Source organism: Sinocyclocheilus grahami, unplaced genomic scaffold (assembly GCF_001515645.1).
Source record: "Sinocyclocheilus grahami isolate Dianchi unplaced genomic scaffold, SAMN03320097.WGS_v1.1 scaffold475.1, whole genome shotgun sequence".
Taxonomy (NCBI): domain Eukaryota; kingdom Metazoa; phylum Chordata; class Actinopteri; order Cypriniformes; family Cyprinidae; genus Sinocyclocheilus; species Sinocyclocheilus grahami.
This window is the reverse complement of record NW_015505654.1, coordinates 1-27,027: the sequence shown is the minus strand read 5'-3', so window position 1 is coordinate 27,027 and position 27,027 is coordinate 1. Positions and strand designations below refer to the sequence as shown.

The following is a 27,027-nucleotide window of genomic DNA, read 5'->3' as shown; positions in this document are numbered from 1 at the left end:
ATTGGGTTTAATGAGGATAACAACTAATCACGGAACCGGCTTTACTGACGAGATGCGCTTGACAATCGCATGCGATTTAATTGCACAGCCCTAGTTGCCTTTTATTTATTCATAACATTGAATTTCAAAATTAACTCTAATTAAAAATTTTGCTCTCTATTTCAAATAAGCCGAGTGAGAAAACATGAAAAAGTCCCCTGTTGAACTGTATATCAGCACATTGAACGCTGCTCAACCAACTAAATTAGAGGGCCGAAATGAACTGTTAAAATTTAATATCATCTTTACCGCAGCCCAAAATAATGTGTTTTTTTTAAATTATCTTTAAGATGGCCTTCAGTGGAGTTTATGCAAACATGAGAATGGTTCATGTTTTGACCTCAGTTGTGGTGAGTCCAAAATGCACAAGAGTGAAAAAATGTTTGTTTGTTCATATTGCAGCTGTTATATTTGTTTCTGTTTTTATTTTATCATTCTCTTTACCAAAATAAAACCAATACAATCTTACTGAAATTTGTTTTTGTGCTTCACCACTCAACAGGGAACCAAATGTGAACTTAAGGTTAAAAATGGGCTGATCTATGAAGGAGTTTTTAAGACCTATGGCCCAGAGGTGAGGAGAAGAGTTTCTGTGGCTCTAATCTCAAGCATTCAAATCACTGGGCATCAAAATTATATTCACTTTTATTCTACTTCTATGCACATACGGCATTTTTCCCCCTCTTTTTATATGGCTTTGTTCTGTGCGTCTGCAGTGTGACATTGTCCTGGATGCTGCACACAGGAAGAGTGTAGAACCCAGTGTGGGCCCTCGCCGTGAGGATATTGTGGAGAGCATCATTTTCAAGTCCTCAGATGTAGTCGTAGTTCATTTCAAAGATGTGGACCTCAACTATGCCAAGAAAGGTGAGACCTTTGTCAGAGAAATGTCCTTGCTTTGTCCTTGCTCCTTTAAGTGGTTCCTTTAAAGGTATAAGCTCTGAAAAGATGTAGTATAGATGCTGTGTAGGTATAAACTGCCAAAGCCAATTAATTTAAGAACACAAATAGCAGGAAAACTGATCCATTCACTGACATCACAACAAATATCTTAATTTCTTGAATATAAAGGTGTATATAATTGTATGTAATTCTACTCATTGCAAAGTGTGACTTAAAATGATGCTTTGAGTTGGCATCAACCAACAGAACAGTTTTTCAAGATGTTAAGTCAAGATGTTTTTTATTGCTGAAACTAGAGCCATCCGTTATATTTTACTGCAGATGGGGTGATGTGTATTTAGGGCACTGCAGTATATGTATTTTATAGAAGACTGATATGATTAGACTGTGGTTAGAAATTAAAAATCTAATATTTTAATTGCACTGTGTATCCAGTGGAAAAGTACAAAGAACAGAACAAATGTGCATGTGCAATTCATTCTTTATGAACACCTGACTATTATTACTGTAATTTTTAAAATAATCATGTAATGTACAACCCATTAGTTATATCCCATTATTGCTAAAGTTTTTCAAGGAATTTTCTCATGGTTGACAACAGTTCAGTGGCATTGTTCAGTTCCACATATTTATTTTAGTTTAACACCTATTCTTTTTATAGTCTATGATGATTATTCAGACACATTGTCTCTTTATTGGCTGCTTTTTTTAAAGACACTTCAGGTTAAGTTAGTTGTTATAGTTGAGTTACAGACTGTCACTAATGAGAGGGTGTGGTGTTTTGCTGTTTGTTTGTAAGCGTGAGCCAAATGGGTCTAATATCCAGTGAAACTCTTTACACTAAATACAAAGCAACCACGTCTGTATTTACGCTGTCAACCAATTCAGATTTTTTTGGTAGTGTCAGCTGCAGATCAGATTTTGTTACATGCTTGCAAACAAACATATTGAATCGGATATTTTTTAACAACCAGTTTTGGTTCTAAATCTGATATATATTCAGTATCTGGTCATACTCCATATTTCTAAATTTTGTGCTTAATGTTTACTGTAAGGGAATATTCATTACAGCAAGGAGATGTTTTTTTTTAATTTTTTTTTATTTTATTTAAACCTTTAAATGAATGTAAATCAGTACACAAATAGTTGTAATAGTTGAATTATACAGGGTTTCCGTAGTTCAATTAAAAAGACTTAAATTTAAAACTCCTGATTTTAGGACCATTAAAATGTCTTAAATATGTGTGTTTTTTCTGCTAGGCATTACATCATGAGATGATATCTTAAATTTGAGAATATAAATTTTAATATAACCGTATAGTTACATCTTGTTTACATATATGATATTTTGCGCACTTCACCAGAGGTGAGTGAGTGGGGTAGGGTGTGTTTGATTAAAATTATCTGTGAAATATGATGTGTTGAGATTGTGTGAGCTTGTTCTTTATATGCGTAGGGATGTGACCTATGATGAAAATTACAGGCCTCTCTCATCTTTTTAAGTGGGAGAACTTGCACAATTGGTGGCTGACTAAATACTTTTTTCCCCCACTGTATATGGTCTAAAATAATATCGTAATTATTGCTTTAACAATGTGCGAGCTGACATCGAGTATGTCACTCTGCCAAAAAAGAAACAACAAAAACATGGCTTGAGAGTTTACATTTTTACTGTGTGATGTATGCATTTGTATGTCCAAAAATTCAAAATATACGTGAGAATTTTAACCCCAGGAGTTTTTATCTTATATTTTTATAAAATGATGTGGGGATGTAGTGTAATATCACACAAACAAGAGTGCTTTTCCCAAATATCAGCAGGAATGCAAATGTAATATGGATTTTATACAACACTTCAATAACATTGTGAGTTTTAGGCACAATATTGAAATAACACACATAGGGCTGAAACGATTCCTCGAATACCTCGAGTAACTCGAATATAAAAAATCATCAAGGCAAATTATTGTCCTCGAGGCTTCGTTTAGTCCATTTACTGTAACTACACACGGAACATCGTGTTTCCTCACGGACCATTATTACTGATGCACAACCGATAAATGCTGGACCATAGACTGTAAAAAAGCTCTGGACATATTTAAGATCGTAAATCAATAAGGTGGCTTCTGGCTAGTTATGATGTCCCTACGTTTGCTATGTTTTGTGAAAGACTAAGCGCCATTGTGTATAAAAATACCACAGAAAGAATGTTAGTCAATATCACAAGAAGAGTGCCAGGTTTCACCTCTAAAATCAGCATGATTACAAACGTGATTTTATTCAACAGTTCAATAAACAAGAAGGTAATATTAAGAGACTTATGTTTTAGACACTATATTGCCTGTTTTTGCTTTATTTTGCCAAAAAAAAAATCAAACACAATCACAGCACTGTTTTGTGTCTCTGAGCAACATGACGACGTTTCGTTCCTGAATGAATCAACCGTTTAAATGATTCAGTTAAATCGCAATGACTCACTTATTAACAGTGACTTGCTGCCACCTGCTGGCGGTTTTAATTTCACATTTAAAGTCCCTGGCACAAAAGGCTGCAAACGAACAGCGTGCATCTGAAGTGTCTCTGAAGGAAATAATGCATTATTTATCGACTTTAAGATATCGGCCAAATTTTCTTATTGGGCCGATACCGATAACAGAAAAAATGAGCATTTATCGGCCGATACCGATATGGTGGCCGATATATCGTGCATCCCTACTGTAAAGACAATATTAAATGTGTTCTGAGTTTCACACCACAGAAAAATGTATGAAAATGCCAAATTTGAATGATGAAAAAATCCGCCAAGTAAATAAAATAAGTGATCAAAATCTTAAAAAAAATGGGCGGTATCCTCTGCTCTCAAACGCTGGGGGCATGTCCGCTTTTTGCACTGAAACCACGCCTACTTTCGGGAAAGCTGCCGCCTCTTCGCTACAGCCTGAATGGATGCTCCTAGCAGCTTAATTGGACTTACAAAACCATACATGTTTGAGCCTCCAGAGCCAGAATCCAATTCAGAGGACCGGCTACCCGAGAATTTACCAGTAACAGCGGATTATCAGTGAATCCCAGTTGTCTCTGATGAAAGTTTATAAATTTATCCAGTGTAAAATGATCACTGCAGAGGCGGGGTTTGGTGGGGATCCTCAGCTCTCCATCAAGGTGGCTCTTCACAAAATTAATCCAACTCTTTTTGATATAATCATTAAATAAAATTTAAATAAGGACACCGAGCTATTTTGTATGTTATTGCAACCAGGATATACGCATTTCAGTGACAAAGGCATAGCTAGCTAGCAAACTGTGTAGGCTGTTTGTTACTAACAGTACTGACAACTCGTGATTGAGTGGGTGAACTGATGCGAATGTGCTCTAGTTATAGTGTTAGGGGAGGGGCCATGACTCGGGGGCTCCAGTGCGTCATCGAACTCCCTTTTTAGCCCCGCCCAAAAAATCCTGAACACAGAATTGGTGAAAAACTGTTTAACGGTCTATCTCCACTATTCAGTACTACATAGTTCACAGTCTTTGTAATGTGTTTCAGCAATACATTTGTAACATTTATAATGCATTCAGAAACAATTCTCAGAATTGACTTTACAGGGACCTAGCGTACGATATTCCTTTTTATTTATTCAGGTCTTAAAAAAATTATTTAAAAGTCTTAAATTTGAATTAAAAAAAATTAGCAGGAACCTTGTATAAGTTTTGTGATACATGGAATAAAAGCTTAACCAAATCCATAAACTTAATCTGTGGTTTGCATGTAAATGTGATCAGTATTATGCAATCAGATCTGTGAGCCTTGCAGTGTCAATGCAGACCATGATAAACATCATGGACCGTGTTTACTGTAGTCCTGCAATTATGGTTTCATTACTGCTGAATAAGATGTGTATTTGATAAGAGCTCAAAGTGTGTTGTTAGGAGAAGGGATGACATTTTGATGGATCAAAGATGCTGCAAATCAATCGTTATAAAATATTTATAATGCTACTACATACATTAGCAATGCAAAACTCCTTTTGTCGAAAATGCTCCTTCCATACAGTCCAACCCTGTCAGCCTGTCTCTATCACTCTAGGTGCAAAAAAAATGCATTAGTTGAATCTGTTCAATGATTTCCTCAAACTGACCACTTTTTTTTTTATTCTGTCTCTTTTCTCTTAAATGGGTGTAGTCTCATCAGATGCAGGTAATGCAATTCATCCTCTTCTTTTACAAGTGTATTTTTTATGCAAAATCTTTTCAGTTGCTTGCGGCATTCTTTGAGTAGGTGAATAGTGCATAACTTGCAGGCATTTCGACACAGAGATGCTTTTGTTATTTGTTATTGTAATCTTGCTTGATCAGGGGACCATGCTGGGTCAATATAGAGCTTAATTAATAACACAAAACGGATGCAGCCCTTATGTCAGAGGATGTTGTTTTTACATTATCCTCACAAAAGAAGCACACGCTTCTTAGGTGCTTTTTGTGTCCTACATAGATTAGCCAGCTGTATGAATGTTTGATATGACTGCATTGACGCAATTTCTCTAAGAAAGCTCTTTTATTATGGTGGATTAAACATTTCTGAGTCTCCCAATCCCAATTTTTTTGGAGTAGCTACAAAAAGACACATTCCAGAGTTCAATTAGAGCTAGCTTTTAGAGAAGGTGTGTGTTCTGCTGTACTTCACCTCAGGAATTGTGCAATGTTAAGACTTTAGCTACTAGATTTAGATTTTGTGCACCAGAGAATACAGAATACAGTCTATAGAACTGGGACAGATACAAAAATTATCAGCTACTTCATGTGAAGATCAAATGGCATTTGGCATCATCATACTTATAGACAAGCAAGCAACACACAAGTGCCAAACCTGCTCAAAGCTGGCTGCAAGTAGCTACTGTAACATTTTGATTGTTATTACATAATTAACCTGATGATGTTATATTAGAGGCCGGTTTCATTTCATGAGCATCGCAATATTGCTTAATCTAAATAAATCTTGGTGGGAGATCATAATTCTTCTGGTTGGGATTTCATTTTGATCCGTTTGCATGTCTTTTCGCCTTTTCTTTTATAAAATCTAATTTACTGAAAACAACAGGAACTGTTCAAATCAATGCAAGAACAGTTCAACAGCAATTAAGCAAATCATGCTGCCGTGAAAACTACTCAAGTTGGCATTGTATTTCATACAACAGCATTTGAAATCAGTGAAATAAAATGAATTATTTTTATTGATCACTTCTTCGAAACTACTGATTGAAATGCATGGCATCGTGCCTGTTTAACAAACCCACATGTATTGATTCTTTCCTAATTTTTTCCTTTTGTATTACTGTATTTCCTCTGTGTTCTTTGTGACCCTTAACCTCTGACTTACTCCGGTGAAGGTCATGTTCTCAGGAATCTCATTTTCTAATTAGTGTTCCTGTCCAATTAATCAAGTTTATTTTATATTTTTAAGTGCAGTAACATTTCAGTGGAATTTTGCAGGCAAAAAGGTCCATTGTTTATTATCAGTAATGTAGCAATGTATGAAGCACAGCGAGCACAGAAGTTACTTTCAACCCAAGCAGCTTTCTGTTGGTCAGTGTGGTGAATCCAAAGGGGACCCACAGGAAAGTCTTTTGCCCTTGTGGCGAAATTCCGAATGATGTGAATTCCTATTGAAATGAGTGGGTTTTGCCTGTGAAAATTCAGAAAATGTGACCACTCCTTTAGTTTACGCATTAGGATTTAATTAACTATTAGCAATTACTTTACTCTGTAGGCAACCAAGTTTTCCTGTCTGCTTTGAGAGAGGAATCACTCATTCGATTTCTGGTTATTGAACAAGAGCTTAATTCATCAACAGTAAACTGAACAGGATGTCAGAAAAAAAAATACAGCTCCACCATTTTTCTGAAAACATGGCCTTTGAAATCTGTTTGTAATGCAGTGAGCTCAGATACAAGATTGTTGTCTGTCTAAATGTGAGATCCTTGCCCCTGCACCACCATTAGTGTCCATTTAGAAATCATCACCCGTTTTCCACTTCATTATGTCCCCCATATAGTGAATTTGTTTTCATCTCTGTTTTATGTTCCTTCCATAAGCATTTGTGTGCTTTTGCATCACCATGATACAAGTGATCTGAATCCTGTAGTTTGTCTTGTGTGTTGGTGTGTGGTGAAGATAACTTCACAGACAGTGCGGTGAGTGCCCGTCTTAATGGAGAACACAAGGAGAAGGATCTGGAACCCTGGGATGGAGGGGAGCAGCACATCTCAGGCAGCATGGAATCTCTTGACACTGATCTGGTGAGACAACGGTCAACAAATCTTGACATAATGTAGCAAATTGCAGTTGGATTAGTTTAGAAGTATCATAAGCAGCAACAACGTTTAGATATTTAAAGCTATCACAAGAGGTATGAGGTGAAACAGTGATCACATTTTTGAAACTCTCTCTCAGTCAAATGGTTGGGATCCTGATGAGATGTTTAAATACAATGAGGAGACATACGGTGTGAAGTCCACCTATGACAGCAGCTTGTCCTCCTACACGTAAGTCCTTTCATCTGTGCTATATATCACCTCACCTGGTAGGTATGTGCTGTCTCTTAGGTTGATGTTTTCCTTTTGTTTCCAGGGTTCCTTTGGAGCGAGACAACTCTGAGGAGTTCCTCAAGCGGGAGGCTCGCGCATCACAGCTGGCAGAGGAGATCGAAGCCAGTGCCACCTACAAGGCCCGCGTGGCCCTGGAGAATGACGACCGCTCCGAGGAAGAGAAATACACTGCTGTGGTTCGTGGAGAGCGGGAGCTTCACAGCCTCAACAGGTAAAGGCGATTTTATTGCTGATTTAAAATGTTATTTAAATGTGAGTTTGGAAAGCAGTATTTGAGATGTCTGTATTTCCCCCTTCAAGTAGATATGGGTCGGTACTGCATGCCTGAAATAGCAGCCTGGAGGCATTGCAAATATGGCTGCTAAGTAAACTCACTTTCATTCACTCCAAAGGCTATGCTTAGATTTGAAATATATTTAAATATCCCTGAAGAATATAGAAACTATTGCTGATTGTTGCCTGTTAATTTATCTACCCAAATAAACCTTTTCGCAACAGTTATATTTGCTTCTTTGGTTTGAATCTAAGCAACTAATGTCTTAAAGTACATTCACATTTATTGTTCTGCAAATTTTGCAGATGAGTCATTTCAATAGGAAACCACAACAATGGGAACTTTGCTCCAGGGCAAAAGATATCCCCTCGGGGGAAAAAGATTCTCCTGCACCCTAATAGGGCTGCACGATATGGCCAAAAAAATTATCACAATAAATTTTTTCATATCAGTTGGTATCGATAATTATCACAATAAATTTCATATATTTATGTCTTTCAAGTTTATTGGCAGATTTTTGCTCCCAAGTGAAAGTTGTAGAAAGCAGACCATTAATTGTGGTTTTAAACTACTCTTTATTGTTTAGACAAATGTATTTCTTAGTTTCTGCATTGATATTCTTTCAAATCATGAAGCAGGTTTGTGTTGCCTGACTTGGATGACATATATCTTCAGCACAGTTTGCAGTGCAGGCTGCAATATTAATAATATAATAATGACAGTAGTAGTAGCTTGAGTTAGGATGCAGATGTAAATTTATGCTCATTATCACAAATGGTAACATCTGTAAAAATTTTAACTATCTTATTTGTATATCCTCCTGAGACCCAGCTATGGAGTGTTTGCCTCACACGTCACAGTTTTAAGTCTGGAGTCCTGTACAGAGCACATTGGATATGGTGAAATGTAATTATTCTGACTGTTTGAGTTTTATTAAAATTAAAGGGTTAGTTCACCCAAAAATGAAAATTCTGTCATTAATTACTTAGCCTCATGTCGTTTCAAACCCGTAAGACCGTCGTTAATCTTCGGAACACAAATCAAGATATTTTTGATGGAATCTGAGAGCTCTCAGACCCTGTATAGACCACAACGCAACTGAAATGTTCCCAAGTCCAGAAACGCAGCAAGGAGGTCTGTAAAATAATCCATGTGGCATCAGTGGTTCATCCGCAATTATACAAAGCTACGAGAATACTTTGTGCGCACAAAAGAAAAAAAAAAAACGACATTATTCAACAATTCGTTTTGAATTTTTAAATTAGTTTTATTTTAATATCGTTTTCAAATTTATGTCGTTTCAAACCCGTAAGACCGTCGTTAATCTTCGGAACACAAATCAAGATATTTTTGATGGAATCTGAGAGCTCTCAGACCCTGTATAGACCACAACGCAACTGAAATGTTCCCAAGTCCAGAAACGCAGCAAGGAGGTCTGTAAAATAATCCATGTGGCATCAGTGGTTCATCCGCAATTATACAAAGCTACGATATGACAATAAATGTAGCCTAATTTGGTTATGAGAGTTAGATGTCTTTTTTCTTTTTTAACAATCATAATATATTGTAACTGACGTGTCTTGCTCACTTTTCCGTGAACAACTGCGCATAAATCATAACTGGGACTAATGAAATTCAATAATAACGGCAAACGCATTTAACAGTAGGCTAAAGGCTCATATTTGAACATGTTCTTTTCATTTATTAAGAATTATAAGCGTGTTTATGATGTGATTTAGCCTATGCATATTTGTCCGAAAGCCTAGCAGAGTGATCACAAGATGCTATGCTAAAGTTTTGCATTGTTTGCGTGTTCTTGTCTTTTTTTTTCTGTTAATTATTACGTTGCGCTGCGTGCCTGTTTTTCTTCAAAGCACCAACTTAAAATGCCTAATTTTGGTTTGATTGCTTGTGTTACATGAGAAAATAAATAATCTTGCTTACCTGATGTAATAGATTTTAATGCGGGTGCGCTTCGGGTCGTGACTCGCGGTCTTTGTCAAACGGGTCTGGTCTGGTACAGAATTAAATTGCTGCTGTTGGATAACGGGTCGAGTGTTCTGTTAAGTAGCCTACTGCTGGTGCACGTTTACCAAACAGGACCCGTGCAGGACTCTGCTTTAAACTGCTTTGCGTCTCTCCGTCAGATAACCTCACGTGCGCAATGCGTCATTTACAGCTATTTCCCTAAACCGCCGGCGCCACACAGCTCATATATTTTACGTTTCTGGATTTGGGAATATTTCAGTTGCGTTGCTGTCTATACAGGGTCTGAGAGCTCTCAGATTCCATCAAAAATATCTTAATTTGTGTTCCGAAGATGAACGAAGGTCTTACTGGTTTGAAACGACATGAGGCTAAGTAATTAATGACAGAATTTTCATTTTTGGGTGAACTAACCCTTTAACCACTGGTCTTCCGTAGGAGCATACATTGATATGACGATAAACACAGTTAAAACCTCAATACTATGGTGGAACAATGTTCGTAGGTCGGGAAGAAGGAGACGGGAACCGGTGAACATTTAAACTATTTAATAACAAAATAAACACAAAACTGAAAATAGCGCGACAGCCCCTCATGGACTACTGCTGCGCACAAACGGAAACAAAACAACATAAAATCCAGGCCTGGTCCTCTCTCGTCTTGCACTGTCGTCACTCCTCCTCTTATCCTTCCGGAGCTCCTCCGTGGGACTCGAGACCGGTGAGTGGCGCAGGTGTCGCTCATCATCATTCACTTTACCGGCCTCGCTCCGTTCCCATGGCTCTCGGCCCCGCCCCACTCGTCACACATGGTAAAAATTTATCAATATGGTTTCTAGGTATTTGTATGAAAAACAGTAGTCTAAATACATTTAGTATAAATGCACAAATGCTATAGCTTAATCACAAAAAATATTGTAATTATATTCCATTACTCCTTTAATACATGTCTACATTAATAATATAATAAAATTTGAAATTTGTGTTACTGCTTGGTAAATTATGGCGATTTGTAGATTGAAAAGCCTTCTGACTGCATCGTTGCACACAGTGTTTCTCCTATTTGTCAATGCTGTTTCACCCGGCTTTGAACTAGTTTAAATCACCGAGTCATTTGTGTTCTTCGATGAATTCAAGCTCTTCACACTGGATCTCACAGCTGTTTAGTGTCGCGTGACAGAGACTCATCAGCAAGTGAACGCATATGCTCTAGTAAGCTCATGCTGCGCTGCCGTTTGAACTTTGAGCCGAGTAGGTCTGTGTAGCACCGCTTCGTTCCGCTTGTTGCGCATAAACGTTATATCAAACATTTATCGAACTCTTGTTATCATTTTATCGAGGGAAACTATATCTCTATTATTATCGTTATCGTTTTATCACCCAGCCCTGCCCCCAGATTACGCATTGGCTGCTTAGACTGAAAATGACTTCTGTAGATGTTGGTGATAGAATGTATATACATAGTTTTTTGTCAGAACGGAATTCAGTTTGAAGAGTATTGCTCAATTAGATTCAGTTCTTCTGTTTACTTCAACAGGGAGAACAAATACATTCCCCCTAGTCAGAGGAACAGAGAAGCAGGGATGTCATGGGGAGCTGGTCGTCAAAACTCACCCAGACTGGTTCAGTGCAGCCCTGGGCCACCCGCACCTAGATCTGGACCTCATGACTACAACACAATGGATCAGCGTGTGGTCAATGGAGGTACAAGATGCTTTTTGAACTCTTTGTACCTTGACTTACTTTGGGTCATGTTGGGAATCCAAAATGACTAGTGTTTTGGTACTTTGATTATACAATCAAGTTTAGTAATGTACTATGCAGACAAATTGTATGTTTGGTTATGCAGTTTTGAAGCTTTGAAAAATTATCAGCGGTGGTTAGCAGCACAGCTAGACAAGCAATGTGCTGATATTCTTTGATAGGTGTCTCAAAGTTTTCCCTGGTGTCACTTTACTGGGATCATTCCTTGTTAAAGAGTGAAAAATTTAAGGGGGTCTGAATACTTTCCGTACCCACTGTATATATTATCTGTTAGTCCATTGTTCTCCCCTTCACTAACAGTCGATCTGCCAAATCATCTCTCTAGCTTTCAGTCCTTTCATGATAAAAGGATTTGGGCAAGGGAGTACTGCAGGCCAAGACTGCTGCTGTTCCAAGAGAATCTGATTGATCTTTCTAAATGTTCTTTCTTTGAAGTCATGTTTCCTGTTGTTTTATGTTTCACTGCCTCTGAATTAACCAAAGAAATCTCATTGTGTGATTTGTTACATTTCGTCCTTATTCTTTGGTGTCTTCTCAGTCCTTCTCAACCCATTTCTTCCCAATACTCTTACATTACTTCTCTCTGGACCTTTCCTCCTCAGTAGTGTCAGTGTTCATATCTGAACTGATCATTCTATAAGGGCTTCAAACTTTTCTGTATTCCTATTCAATTTACACGCTCCCTCCCTCTTTCTCGCTCAAATGTAGTTTTTTTTCCCTCTCATTTCGACTCATTTCATCTCTGTCAGGTGCACATCCTTGGCCCTCACGCTGCCCATCTCCCTCCTCTCGCCCTCCATCCCGTTACCAGTCAGGCCCCACCAACTCTCTCCCGCCCCGGGCAGCCACGCCCACCCGGCCTCCTTCCAGACCCCCATCCAGACCCTCTCGACCCCTGTCTCACCCCTCTGCTCATGGCTCTACAGGGCCCCTATCCACCATGCCCAAACGCCTGTCCTCAGAAGGTACCAGAAATTCCAGACCGAGCAGCCATTTTGTTGTGGCACCACTGCTCAGGTTCACGTTTTGCAATCCAAATGCCTGAATCAAGGCTGCCACTAACAGCTGTGGGACTTTCCTGGTGTTTAATAAAATGACTCGCTCCTCTTCTTGTTCCATTTTCTATTGCAATCCCTGTTTCTATGCATGATTGAAGTGAATTTGGGGCACGTTTCACTCACTCATTTTCTGCGGTGTGTTTAAGTGTTGGTTGGCATTGTGTTTTGTCTTGGCCTTGGGGACACCATTGGCAGTGCCCAAGTGTTTCTTTCCTTGTCTGACATTGGCTTGACATTTGTTTTCTCACACATCAAATGAGGAACTGTCACAGCCTCTTCAGTTCAAATATATTTCAGGTAGATTGACTAGAATTAACATTCTTATCCATTAACATTTCATGAATGCCGAGACAGGCACATGACATGCGGAGGAAAAAGTGTGGCAACAAACTGAAGGTGATGATACACAGGGCAACTTTTTGAGCAATGTTGCCGTCAACGGATAACCAGGTGAGACAGGGCCCACGACCAATCCAAAGTATCCAGATAGAAATTTGTTGCCCATTCTCAATGGGAAGTGTCCAAGCAACATTGCTTAAAAAGTTGGCCCGTGTATCATCACCTTCAGAATTTGTTCTCACAGCTTATTCATTTGTAGCTACAATGTACTAATTTGTTCCTTCGTTTTAGTCAACATGTGGCCACGTTATACCAATTCGTTCTCTCGTGTTAATTTAGTTAAATCGTGGCTGCTATTTACTAATTAGTTTCCTCATTTTAATATGGTTAACTTATGGCCACTTTGTACTAAATAGATTCTTCATTTTAGTTAAGTCATGGCCAAATTTGATCCGTTTGTTCCCTTGTTTGAGTTCAATCATGGCCACGATTTACTTATTTTTTCCCCTGCTTTAGTTTAAAACAAGGCAACAAATTATTACAACATGACCGCAATGTAACTTAAACCAAGGAATGAATTAGTAGAAAGGCCACAAATTAATAAAATGTGAGAACAACTTCTTAATTTATGGTCACAGCATAAATTAAGTTTTTGCTTCATAAGGCCGGGACACACCAGGCCATTGGCGAGCGTCTGTCGGGCTAGTTTGTTTAGTGTGTTCCTCACGTCAGCGGCGGTTTGCCCGATTCAACACGTTGAATCTGTGTCGGGACCGTCGGCGAGAGTGAACTCTGATTGGATGCTCCGTTTAGCAAACGAGTCAGTGGCCAAGAAATAAAGCGAAAGCAAGTAAATGAAGGCAGCACAGACAGAAGGCTGTTCTAATGTTACGTGATCTCACCCAAGCCTTCCAATATGCGAATATTTTCATAGCAACATGAGCCACTTAAAATGAAGAAAGTTATCAACATAACTGATATTCAAAATGGTAAGCAAGCACCTTCATATATCTGCATATATCCTTGTTTCGGTTTCTCCTTTTGAATGACGAATATATGTTATTGATAGCTGCTAATATAGACAGCTAATTCCTCTCATGCAGGCGCAGAATGGACGTGTTAGTTTGCAGTCGGCTGTAGTCTGAGCGGTGTGTTCAAGCGCAGCTTTTCGGTCCAGACGCTGCCGACGGAAAGCGACAACACCGTCTGCTTTTGTCGCTGCTAGTTCTTTGAAGTCGGCTTGTTGTGTCCCAGCCTATATTTGATATTTTGAATGTCACATACACAGCAACTGTTTTTTTTAGAGAGCTACACTCTGCACATTGGTGAGAGATGCCCTAAAGTGTGTTTGTTTCTTCCTTCAGAACTCGCTCATCTCTCTGTTTGTGAATGCAGGTCCTCCAAGAATGTCTCCCAAGTCACAGCGTACTCCTAGACCGCATAGAGTGGCCTCTTGTCGGGGCGGTGGGCCTCCTCCACCCGATTATATGTCCCAAGGTGCATCGGTGGAGGTTTCCGCTCCCCCTCCTACTCGCAACAGCCCTTCTGGGGGAACCTGGTCATCTATTGTCAGCGGTGGTATGTCTAGATTATAAATCTGTACCCAGATTTCAGTTTCAGTCTGAAAGACTTGCGGAGTAATTTTTTCCACTTCCTTTTTAGCACACAGACCTCGATCACCTCGACAAAATAGCATTGGCGGAGGTGCTCCGAGCCCCTCCTGCTTGTCTTCCCCTCAGGCTGGTACAGTGCCAGTAGACTCTGCGACAGCTTCCACAACAGCGACGTCACCCACAGCAGCCAATCTGGCCGCCAACCTGGAAGCATCTCCGATAGAAGAGGGTTAGGATGTCCCTTACACAATAAGTGCCATTTTAAGGCCTGTTTATTAATTTGTGTTATTAATTTCCTCAGTACCAGATCTCACAACAGCCCTGTGTTTCGTTTTTTTTTTAATAGCCAAAGAATCAAGAGTCCTAGAGACAAGACAGAATTCCCCCAATGCCAACAAGGAGAATGTGAAACCTACTGAAGCTTCTGCAAGCACCGCTCGATCCATCGGAAAGGGTGTGTACCTGTGGAGATGTCCTGCTATTTACCATATATAACCAGCATTATTAAATCTGAATTTTGGAGCTTTTGCTAAAACTGTTTTTTTGCGGCATGCAATTTTGCTTTGTTGACAAAAAACTGGAAAGCAGAAATTGCCAGTTGTCAGTATGAATTAGGGATTTGGCTTCAAAGAATTCATTTTCTTATGCAAAATTGCTGAGACTGTGTAAATATAGATAGAGCGAGAAATTACTTTTTTCAGTTCATCATAAATCCTACACAGACCGAAATACAAATGTAGGTACGGCATATGCATCAAAGTAGGCCTGTCACAATATCTGATTTTCAATCTTTGAATTCCCGATAATGGTATTATACCTATATCTATAGAAGTTTGAAATAAACTTGTGTTTTGTCTTGTTTGCCCAATAATTACACTCAAAATGCAAGTTTAGGGAGGTGAAGAGAGAGTTTGTAACCATAACTGTACAAATGCATACAAAAAAAAAGAACTTGCTGTTGATCGTAACTTGCTGCAGACTACAGTGTCTAGCACTCGCTTTCACCTGTCTTTTCTCCGACATAATTTTGTGTGACAGTAGCACTGTAGCTAATGTGTGCTGGATTAGTATTACATATCAGTATTTTATTTTTTAAATATCACGTTTATTGCCAATACGGTATATTGCAACATAAAAAACTGAAAAATCTAATGAAATTGTAATTTGTTTTTAATAAATGTGCTTTTTAAAATGTCACATTTTGATCTTTCTAGGACCTCCCAGCATGGCTCCAGACCACAGGAAACAAATAGATAATTTAAAGAAATTCAGCGTAGATTTTAGGGTAAGTTTCTCTCCCATTATGTGTGTTTCATAAGCAACTGTATGTCCAGTTATTGAAGCCCTGCATCATTTTTAGTTGCAGTCTAGCTCAAATCCAGATCCAGTTTTTGAGCCCATGGTGACCAAGCCTCCACGGGACATCGTAGAAAAGCCAAAGGACCAAGCAGCTGAGAAGAACACAGTAGATTTAACAGGACCCAAAGTCCCCATGGAGTCCACCATTAGTGAAGAAACCTCCACTGCTGTGAGCACCGCTCCAACAGGAAGTAAATCTGGTACCCCTTTGCTCTCTCCTTCCTCTGCTGTGACAGAACAGAAAAGAGGGCCTGATGTGACGTCTCAGGGCGTTCAAACCAGCTCGCCTCTGGTCAATGCTGCTGCAAAAGACAAGGATGAGAAGGAGGAGAAGAATGACCCTGTAGCAGAGTGAGTCAGCAGAAGAAAATGGATAAGCTCTAGCATTATAATTGACAGAATTCATTGTCAAAATGCTAAATTAATTTTCTTAAAAGGATGAAGTTGCTTAAAAGAGTTTTTCCTCAGCAAAATGATTCATACCAGATATGTGATTAAAAACCAATTGTAATAGATTGTATTGAAGTGTTCTTGTCATATGGTGTATAAAACAGCGTTGATTTATTGTTTATGCACTTTGTAGGAGTGTTAGAAGATCTACTCTCAATCCCAATGCCAAGGAGTTCAACCCAAGGGTTTTTTGCTCCCCTGTAAGTAAATCGGTGGTTCGTTTTGTGACAATTATTGAACTGAAATCAAAATTTTCCCCAAAAATGAAAATTATTTTTCTGAGACAAAATATGTTGTAATTTAAAGGGATAGTTCACCCAAAAGTGAAAATTGTAATTTCCTCCCCTTCAAATTATTCCAGACCTGTATGAGTTTCTTTCTTCTGTTGAAGATATTTTGAATAATGTGGGCAACGAAACAGTTGCTGGTCCCCGTTGACTCCCATGGTATTTTTATTTCCATACTATGGGGACCAGCAACTTTTGGTTGCCCACATTCTTCAGAATATAATCTTTTATGTTCAATAGAAGAAAGAAACTCACAGAGGTTTGGAATAACTTGAGGGTGAGGAAATTATTGGCAGACTTTTTGGTGAACTGTTCCTTTAAGGTTTCTGTCTCAAGTCGTTTTGGTTTTCCATGAGGTTTTCTGGAAGAGGGCAAACAAATATAGCATGGAAATGTACTTGTTTATATATTAATCTTCCTTTCATTTCATAACTCTTTCCACAGCCTAAACCAGCAACAACCCCCACTCAAACCCGGCCCCAGGGTCAGCCCAGCCCTTCCATAGTAGTACAGCAGCCCCCTACTGTCTATGGCCAGCCCATGTTCCAGATGTACCCTCTGACGCCTGTCAGTCCGGGTGTTCAGGTGAGCTCCATTATATGAACCTCTCTGTTAGTGTAATCATTTGTGACATTTGTGACCACAAAACCAGTCTTAAGTGTCAATTTTTCAAAACGGAGATTGATACATCATCCGAAAGCGGAATAAATAAGCTTTCCATTGATGTATGGTTTGTTAGGATGGGACAATATTTGGTCGAGATGCAACTATTCGAAAATCTGGAATCTGAGGGTGCAAAAAAATAAAAATAAATATATTGAGAAAATTGCCTTTAAAGTTGTCCAAATAAAGTCCTTAGCAATGCATATTACTAATCAAAACTGATTTTGATATATTAACGGTAGGAAATTTACAAAATATCTTCATGGAACATGATCTTTACTTAATATCCTAATGATTTTTGGCATAAAAGAAAAATCGATAATTTTGACCCACACAATGTATTTTTAGCTATTGCTACAAATATACCCATGCAACTAAGACTGCTTTTGTGGTCCAGGGTCACATTTATTCTGTGCATGGAAGCCCACATCTATCCCAAAACATTTGAGTTTTTTCATTCATGTGCCAAGATCCTTGATGTCTTGATTGCATTCATACTTCCGCCATCCCTCCTATACTTTCATTTGTCAGCTGCATTTCATCTGGCATGTACATCCAGCACATGATTACTTTAATTCAGGGAAAAGGGCCAGTAGAGGCCTGTTCAGACTAAGTCTGGTCTAAATAAATGGCACCAAGGTTTTTGAATTTAGTGTAAAAAGATTAGTAGGTGCGCACTTGTTTATTTTACAGTATTGTGTAAAATTGTGGACTTGGTGTGAACAGACCTTAAGGTCAAGAACATGCTAATGTAAAAATTATTTGACTGGTAGCATGCTATCAACATTTGGAAGGAGCTCATGGTTCATCAGCCCGAAAAGTTACACCTCACTAATGTTTGATATTATATTTACTGATTTACTTTGTTGTACTGACCAAAATAAAAGCTTTACTGTTAAATATTGTGGTGTAGAGTGGAAAGATGCATTTCAGTAATTCCAGAACTCATTTTATTTTCCTCTATACCATCCTTTAAAAAGCTTTTGTTTCATCTTTAATCACTCGCACATTTTCTAGAAAATGCATCTTTTGCTGAAAAAAGCAAATGATAATCACACTAAAGACTCGTTTTTTTTTTTTTTTTCTTTTCCCTCTTTCCTCTCTCTCCATTAGAAAAGCATTATCTGGAAGGTTTGTGCAATTCTAAGCTTCTTTTTTCTACCAAAATCATGTATGAGATTTTTGCCTACATAACTGACCAGCAGTTGTTGGTTTGTCCATTTCTTACTGCAGCTGATCAGTATTATTATTATTATTATTATATTTTCATACTATTGTCAATAATTTTTTTTTTTTATATGCTTACCTTATCAACTAAAATTTATCAGTACTCTGAATGTGAGTTTTCTTTTTTTTTTCCCTTCAAAATTAATCAATTTTTGTTTTTAAAATTTTCCATATTTTTTTTTTCTTTTTTTTTTTCGTTCTGTTAAGAGCATTGAAGCTTTGTTTGCATGAACACTTGACCAGAAAAGGAAAACGGCAGAAAGTTGTGTGGCTTTGTCAGTCAAAAGCATTAATGTGTGTATTCTCGCAGTAGAGGACAGCATTTTGTTATACATACTCTTGGCACTGTCTTTGAGAAACAGAATATTGGGTTGAACATCCACAAACCCTGAAAATGTTTACAAATAGCATTTTCCTGTGAGCAGAGCACTGTGGGCTAAAAGAGAAAAGTGCTACAAGTCAATTACAGTGGTAATCAACAGAATGTAATACATGATACTTTTAAGATTTCGATTTTGTATTAAGATTTAGCTAGTATTCTTCAAGACTGTGAAAAACTCCGAACATGGATTTAGTTATGCATCTCAAGTTCTGCTCCTCATCCTTTAGCCTCCAGCCATGTACCATGTTCAGGTTCCTCACATGACCATGAGCCAGACCAAGCCCTACAGACCAGGTAAAGGTGAGAATGATTCCCTCTTAGTGCTTTTGTTTTTTTTTACTGCTGCTTAAGGCTATTTTGTCTTTGCTCTAGTCATTAGCTTTCTCAGTGTGAAGGAGTTATGCTATATATTCTGTGTATTGATTTTTTTATAATATTTGCAGGGCTGTGCAGTTAGGAAATAAGATCTGTTCAAAATGAAAAGTTATTTTCATGCAGTTCTCTCGAACTACATCGTGCCCATTTCATTCTCCCTTCTTTTGTCGTATCTGATTGCAGTACCAAACATGCCACAGCAAAGACCAGACCAACATCATCCACCTGGCACATCTACAATGATGCATCCAGCTACAGCTGCTGGGCCGCCCATTGTGGCACAGAACCCAGCCTACTCCACCCAATACTTCACTTGTAGCCCCCAGCAGTTTGCTAGCCAACCTCTGGTACAACAGATGACCCACTACCAGTCACAGGTACAGTGACTTTAGAGGTCTCATTTCTAATGAAGAATTACTAAAGCACAGATATAAAAGGTAGCCACAATGAATAAATTATTTAAAAAATTCCCTGCATCCAAATATGCTTACCTCCCTACTTTTAAAGTGGGCAAAAATCAGTATGCAAAATAAGTATGTCCGAATTCATTGTATAAAACGGTAGGCGAGTAGTTCCTGATGAGGAAAAGGAGTCCACAGGGGAGGATGCCATAGATTTTGGTCAAAACTTGAGCATTTATGAATGTGGTGTCTGACCATCTTTAGCTGAAACAAAATATCTAGTATTTGTGAACATTGTATTCCCTTTCTTAGAACAGTGTTGAAATGATGTAAAGATACCAACATCAACAAACAATGGAGGGAACATTTTATAAGTTCCATCAGGAATCTTTGATTCTTTTGCTTATAACATTGATATGGCTTGTTTGGATACTTTGTCATTTAAAGCTTTTTTTTCTTTATACAAGAAAAACATGTACAATGACCAAGTTTTTTTTACAAGAATGTTAGTATATACAAGAACGTTAGTGTATATAATTATAATATGACAAAATTGTTATCAAATATGTATCCCATTATTTCTGGAAACAACATTTTTTTTTTCCCCCAAAAGTTTTTTTTTTTTAAATAGCAGCTATGTACAGTATAACCTGGGGAGCCAATTACTTTTAACTCTTAAAGGAACCGCCATTCACCATTCAATAAAAAATTGATCATATGAGTTTAATGTATTTAATTAGTCCATTTTCTTAAAAAAAATTTTTTATCTGGGTGCTTAAATGGGTCCTATTATGCTTTTTTACAAAGCCTTGATTTTGTTTTGGGGGTGTACTAGAACATGCTCTCATGCTTGGTGGATCGAAAATCGAAAATTATTTTTCACATAATTTACATTATTAAAATACCTTTCTTCCCAGCCTGGCACAAACGGCTCGATTAGTTCCGTCTTTGATGAAGGTCCGCCTTCTGAAAAACAAAATGTGTTGTGATTGGTTAGCTGTCCCAGTGCATTGTGATTGGCGAACAGCTTAGACTGTGTTTCAGTACTGCCACGCCCCTTGCTCCGTCCTTCAACAAAAGCTTTTGGCGAATCCGGCACTGTACTCCCTCATGTTGTGGAAGCTGTCCTCAGTAAAATGCGCAGCACACGATAGCAAATTGGGGTTATAATGCTCAGGAACAGAGTTAAAAAATAAATTGCAACCACTGTTTCCTGACATCATCTGCTTTCGGAAGCCCAAACAAAGACGTTTGTGTACGGAGGTGAAAAAAATTCTAATGAGCCACTTTGTGATATCACAAAGCCCGGAAAACAAACACTGTAGTCCAAAAGAGGCGTTCGTTGTAGTTCTTGAAAAGGGATTTTTAAAAAACGAAATATCTCTCTTTGGAGTGGACTTTGAGATTTGTAAGTTTCTAGATCTTTTTTATGCCCAAACATGCACACTACACACTGACTAAAATTAAAAAAGTGACAAAGCATAATAGGACCCCTTTAAAGAAAAAGTATTTTTTACAGACCGTATTTATAAATGAAGTCTTTCATTTTTCATAAGTCAAACTCATAATCCCTGTGGAGGATAGTATGAATAGAAAATGACCTCATGTCCCTCCAATTTTCAGATCATACAGCAATAAAAGGTATACTACCATTCAAAATAATCTTAAAGGTTGAGCTATTGAGCTTATATTGAATGGTAATATAAAATGTATACTACCATTCAATATAATCTTAGGTTTATTTGTTTCAGGCCCAGCATGTGTTCAGTCCAGTTATTCAGGGCAGTGCGAGGATGATCACCCCTCCTGCCCACGCTCAGCCCAGCCTGGTCTCTTCCTCCACCACTCAGTATGGTGAGCAGATGCATACTATGTATGGTAAGGACTCCCGCCAGCACAAAGACTAAGGCTTGCCAGCCCATTTAACCTATTTACTGTCATACTGTGCATCTGTGATAAATTAAGTCATTTTTTATTGCTCTGAATAGCTTGATGCTACAGCATTTAATGTTGGTCTTTGTAATGAGTCCCACATTAATGACTCAACAAAATGAAAAGGAAAAAAAAAATGAAAGTGACGTCTGGCTAAGTATGGTGACCTATACTCGGAATTTGTGCTCTGCATTTAACCCATCCAAGTGCAAACAGACAGTAGTGAACACACACCCGGAGCAGTGGGCAGCCATATTGCTGCGGTGCCTAGGGAGCAGTTGGGGGTTCGGTGCCTTGCTCAATGGTCTCACCTCAGTCGTGGTATTGAGGGTGGAAGAGAGCGCTGATTATTCACTCCCCCCCACAGAAAATTCCTGCTGAATCTAAGACTCAAACCTGCAACCTTCGGGTTACAAGTCTGACTCTAACCATTAGGCCACGACTGCCCCTCGAGCTCCTGATAGCTCCTAATTTTCCAAATTTTCTTTATTCCTGATGCTTCTGTTATGTTTTCTTATTATATTTTTCATTGTAATTATATATAATTATTTTTTTGTGATTTTATATCTAAATGTTAGTTTGAATGTCAGTTACAAAACTCATTCTAAAAAGTAGACGTTTCGGAGTATGCCTTTTGTTTATTTTTATTTGTTAACATTGATAATCATTGAATTTATTATGAGTAAATGCAGTGATACCATATATTGTAACTGTTTGTATTTGTTTCTTTGTTTCAGTGTCACCTGCCCCCCTTCCTCAACAGTATCCCCACCCAAGCTCCACCCTTCACCCTCATTCGCAGCACCCTCAGCCCTCTGCCACCCCTACAGGACAGCCGCAGCAGGGTACCCAGCATGGAGGCAGCCACGCGGCCCCCAGCCCTGTTCAGCATTCTCAGCACCAGGCGGCGGCCGCTGCAGCTCAGGCCATGCATCTGGGCAACCCACCACAGCAACAGATGTACACAGCCCTGGCACCCACCCCGCCCTCCATGACCCCCGGCCCCAACCCTCAGTCTCCTCAAGCCAGCTTCCAATCCGCTCAGCAGGCTGTCTACATCCACCCCCAGCAGGTGCAGCATGGGTATAACCCTAACCATATGGCTCATGTGCAGCAGGTTAGTGTTAACGAGACCGACACCAGGATTATTGAAATGCTTAGAAATACTTTTAAAAAAAATTTTTTATTCACTCTGTCTCTAAAGGCCCACATGCAGTCAGGGATGGTGCCTCCACATCATGGCACTCCTTCCCACCCCCCCACTATGATGTTGATGGCCACACAGGCTCCTGCTGGCCCCCAGCCTACGCTGTCCCAGGGCACTCTCAACCCCATCCCTGTGTCCTCAGCCACACACTACTCCTACACTCTCACCCCTGGTAAGGATCTATCTCATCGCAACTCAGCACATTTTTTATGTTTACACACACCAGGAATTTGTCTCGGTGACTGAAAAACTTCCAGTGCACAGAGACAACAGCAATACACACACACACACACACACACACACACACACACACATATATATATATATATATAAAACAATAAAAAATAAATATAAGTATACATTAGGGCTGCCCGTTAATAGTTGACTAACCGTTAGTCGACGAGCAGAGGCTTAGTCAATCCAAATTTTATTAGTCACAGGGGGGGAAAAAATCCTTCCACAGGAAGGGGGGAGTCACGTAGTCTGTGATGGACAGATCATTAATAGCTGGTCTATGTGGTAATTACAGTACATCAGTCAAGACATCCAAATGTTCGTTTCGTTCATCGACCTCAAATGTGGCTTATCATCTGAAACATGTAAGTAGCAGCAACATTACACGGCCGCTCGCTTTAACGTTAACCTAGAAAAATGTGCGCTATTCAAGTGTTTGTGCGGAGTGTGGAAGCTGAATAGTAGCGTGCTCACTGCATGACAGTTAACTTAAGAGGCACCGGTGCGATCATTTGCATTTAACTTAAAATACTCTGTCATTTTTGCTCATACAGATAAAAATAATACATCTTTTGAATTTGTAAAAGGTCTACTTTTTTGTGTGCACTCACAGTAACAACAAAATGTGCTTTTATAAAATAATGAAAGCAAACGGTGTGCTTTCTGCCGTCTAGGTCTCTGTGAGCACGTCAAAAAAGTAAATAAATTAAAAAAATTCCACCGCAACTCTGTGTTTGCCTCACAGACATGAAAAATATATCTATAGAAAGCGAATTGTTTAATTTTAAGTGAACCAATTCAAATGGAAAACAAATATTTTCAGATTATGTAATCCACATGAAATGTGCATGTCCACTGTGGAGATGACGAATCAGTGTTGTCAACTTCATCACTGCAGCCGAAAATACAGGAAACACTAGTTTACCAATGAATTATTATTGTGTTAAGGCAGTCTTCTTGCTGTTTTTCCCTGACGCATTCATAATCATTACTTCTGCCGGTGCGCTGTGGCAAGCTTTAGGCGTGCGCTTGAGCACTGATAGGCTATAGGCAATTAAAGGCTCATTATTATGAACTATATGGTTTATTAATATAAACGTGCGATTAGTCGACTAATCACTTAAAATCAAAGACGACTAGTCGACCAGAAAAATCTATAGTAGAGGGCAGCCCTAGTATTCATATAGATACATATATGTGTAAATATAGTATGCAAATATATATGCATATAGATATATTTATATGTACAAGTGTGCTGTATACAAATACAACAGGGATTAACAGGGAATGGTATAAGAATAGGTAGGAATAAGAAGAGGTATGTTAAATGCAACAGTTTTTGCAATAAACAAATGTTTGGTTACACTTTCTATGACGCCCTTTTTTTATAACGCATTATAAGGGTATTCTTAAGGCATTATAATGAATGCATAATGCATTATAAAACTTATTTGTGGTTATAACTTTTAGGAGTATGATTATTTATAACACGGAATAAACACCATATTAAATCCACTTAATTTATAATGGATTATAATTTATAATCCCATATCTTGACATTATTTATTTATGATCTGTACAGTATCTTACTGTCTTACTGATATTACAATAAATATAGATAAAATCAAATGTGCCATATTACACATTCATCTGATCAGATATCTGATCTTATCGCTGTTTAAGAAAAAATATAATTTTTATTATTATTGTTGATGTTATTTATAAGTGGTCTTTGTCTGCTTTAAGTAAAGGAACAAGTTAACAATGGCAAGATATGAGACTTATATACATTATAACTATGGGAAATATAATCCATTGTAAGTTAAGTGGATGCATTGTGTTCATTGTGTATTATAAATCATCATAATCTTAAAAGCTATAACCACAAATAATTAAATATGATAATGCATAAAAACTGCTTGATTACTCATGAGATGATACAACATATTATAAGGTTTTTTATAATACATTATGTATTCATTATAATGCCTTAAGTATACTCTTATAATGTATTATAAATAGGGGCTTTATAGAAAGTGTTACCAATGGTTTTTATTGCACAGTGAGGAGAACTTGGGGCATTTAACTGTTAATGAGGTAAATTGCTGATGGAATATAATTAAATCGAAAGTTTAAATAAAAACATAAAACCACAATACACAGTATGTGCGCTGTTATTGTAGACAATCATAGTGCTGTTAATTTAGGAATTTAATTTTATTTATTAGTTTACTAAATTCTTCCATTCAAATTCTCTCCAGGATCTTGGGTTTGTAGTAGTTGCCTGTATTTCACATGTTCCTCTGTTTGGGAGTAAGACTGCTCCCATTTGTATTTAATGTATGTTTGTGAAATTTCTCTCTTCATTTTGCTATGGAGTGTATAATATAAATCTTTCTCTGTTTTTTGATCAGTGCAAGGTCACCATCAGCAGCAGCTGTAGAGGATGAAGTTCAGAGAACAGCAGTCGATTCGAGTGGCTCCTGTTCTTCGCGGAGCCATCTGGCCCCACCCACCACTTACTGGCCAACTAAACTTTACCTGTCTCTAAACACCCCCCGAATGGCCACGAGAACCTCAATCATGCTGCTCTACTGCTACCCTCCACCAGTGATTAAGAAACGTGTACAGGCAAAGATGTGGTGAACTCTGGCTTTTTTTTTTTTGTTTTGTTTTTTTAAACGAGTTTTAACAAGGAATCATTTTTCGCATATTTCAGTGACACTAGAACTCTTGCAGTGGGTCATAACAATAACAAAATTGCCCAGATGAGTGAGAAAACTGTGCATAAATAACTGGAACATTTTTTGTCTGCACCTTCTAAGTTAAAGATAATTCTTCCGTATATTGACAGTATTAACATTACTGTTAAATGCTGCTGCTATAGCTGTGCTCAAGACCTTGGGGTAAATCAACACCAACAAAATGAAATGGTTCTAACTAAACTAAACACAAGAAACTTCCATTAATGAAGACGTTTGGCAAAAAAAAAAAGCAGATAAATTATTTATTAATTTAATCTGATGGCAAAACCCCATTAGACTTGACCGTTATAAAACTGTTAAGTTAAAATAACTTTTACTTTGTAGATAATATAAATGAATTAAAAAAAAAATTAAAAACATTAAAAAAAAGTTTTAAAAACTTTACACGTCTTGACTGTTTTTTTTTCCTGTGTCATTCTGTTACTTTACTTAACAAGAATCAAGGTACTACTTTAGTCTTAAATGTGGATTTGCTCATTTTTGCGGTTATGATGTAAATAAACATCAGAAGACACGGAGGAGCGGCGCATGCACTTCCGCTCCAGGCCGCCAGGAGAAGCGCTGAACCCGTCAACGGCAGAATACTGCGCTCTTCCGGTTTGAACATGTGGAATGGCTGCTTGAACGAATCGCGCATTACAAAAACATTTGCAAACAAATTAGAAATCTTCTGAAAAATTAGGAAGCAGCGGGTTTGCCGCCATGGGCAAGTTAAACGTCGTTATCTTGAGGTATCTGTCCAGGGATGATTTTAGAGTCCTCACAGCGGTTTGTAAAATCATTTTAAAGAAGGCATATCTGTTCACATCAACTTTTCCTCCAGCTTTATTTTTAACAACCATATGACGAGCTACAGGCGTATTTATCTGAATCAAATAGATTCAACATTTAGCTGAACGCATATTAAACTGTCAAATGTGTGTGTCCGTTGTATCACGGCATAAAATGTAGTTCAAGTTACCGCAGTATAAAGATAGTTTGCGGTTTGATATTCAGATTTCTGTTGGCTATAAATTATGGCGGGCCAGACGGTCCAAAATTAAGACTAATGACTTGTTGCGGGAAGTCACTATACTATTGCCAGGAGCTACTGAGTTTGCCACGACTCACTCTCCTCATAAGGCGGGTGACTCACTCTCCTCACACGGCAGGTGACTGACTCTCCTCA

At 38.2% G+C, this 27,027-nt stretch overlaps 1 protein-coding gene across 6 annotated transcripts; it reads left to right on the top strand.

Moving 5' to 3' along the window:
* The first annotated feature begins 335 nt into the window (after positions 1 to 335).
* LOC107553586 (ataxin-2-like) lies at positions 336 to 25,772 on the top strand. 6 transcript variants are annotated; one of them, XM_016235856.1, is made up of 24 exons: positions 336 to 389; positions 542 to 613; positions 756 to 906; positions 5,123 to 5,137; positions 7,111 to 7,235; positions 7,390 to 7,481; positions 7,567 to 7,755; positions 11,341 to 11,507; positions 12,317 to 12,532; positions 14,360 to 14,542; positions 14,627 to 14,806; positions 14,924 to 15,031; positions 15,792 to 15,862; positions 15,938 to 16,287; positions 16,520 to 16,586; positions 17,118 to 17,258; positions 18,450 to 18,467; positions 19,173 to 19,239; positions 19,504 to 19,697; positions 21,473 to 21,599; positions 22,391 to 22,770; positions 22,858 to 23,032; positions 23,390 to 23,459; positions 25,509 to 25,772. In XM_016235856.1, the coding sequence occupies exons 1-23, from the start codon at positions 357 to 359 to the stop codon at positions 23,452 to 23,454; spliced, it is 3,186 nt and encodes a 1,061-aa protein (XP_016091342.1). In that variant the 5' UTR covers positions 336 to 356; the 3' UTR covers positions 23,455 to 23,459; positions 25,509 to 25,772. The 6 variants fall into 6 exon arrangements, with proteins under 6 accessions (XP_016091342.1, XP_016091345.1, XP_016091341.1 ...); XM_016235859.1 differs by having other exon boundaries at positions 19,173 to 19,245; positions 21,473 to 21,575; XM_016235855.1 differs by having other exon boundaries at positions 19,173 to 19,245.
* The last annotated feature ends 1,255 nt before the right edge of the window (positions 25,773 to 27,027 follow it).

Bases quoted from the DNA above. Each gene is read 5' to 3' on its own strand.
- LOC107553586 (XM_016235855.1), top strand. From the start codon at position 357: ATGAGAATGGTTCATGTTTTGACCTCAGTTGTG. The intron at 614-755 runs GTGAGGAGAAGA...GTGCGTCTGCAG, and splicing joins TTAAGACCTATGGCCCAGAG to TGTGACATTGTCCTGGATGC. The intron at 19,246-19,503 runs GTGAGAATGATT...ATCTGATTGCAG, and splicing joins GCCCTACAGACCAGGTAAAG to TACCAAACATGCCACAGCAA.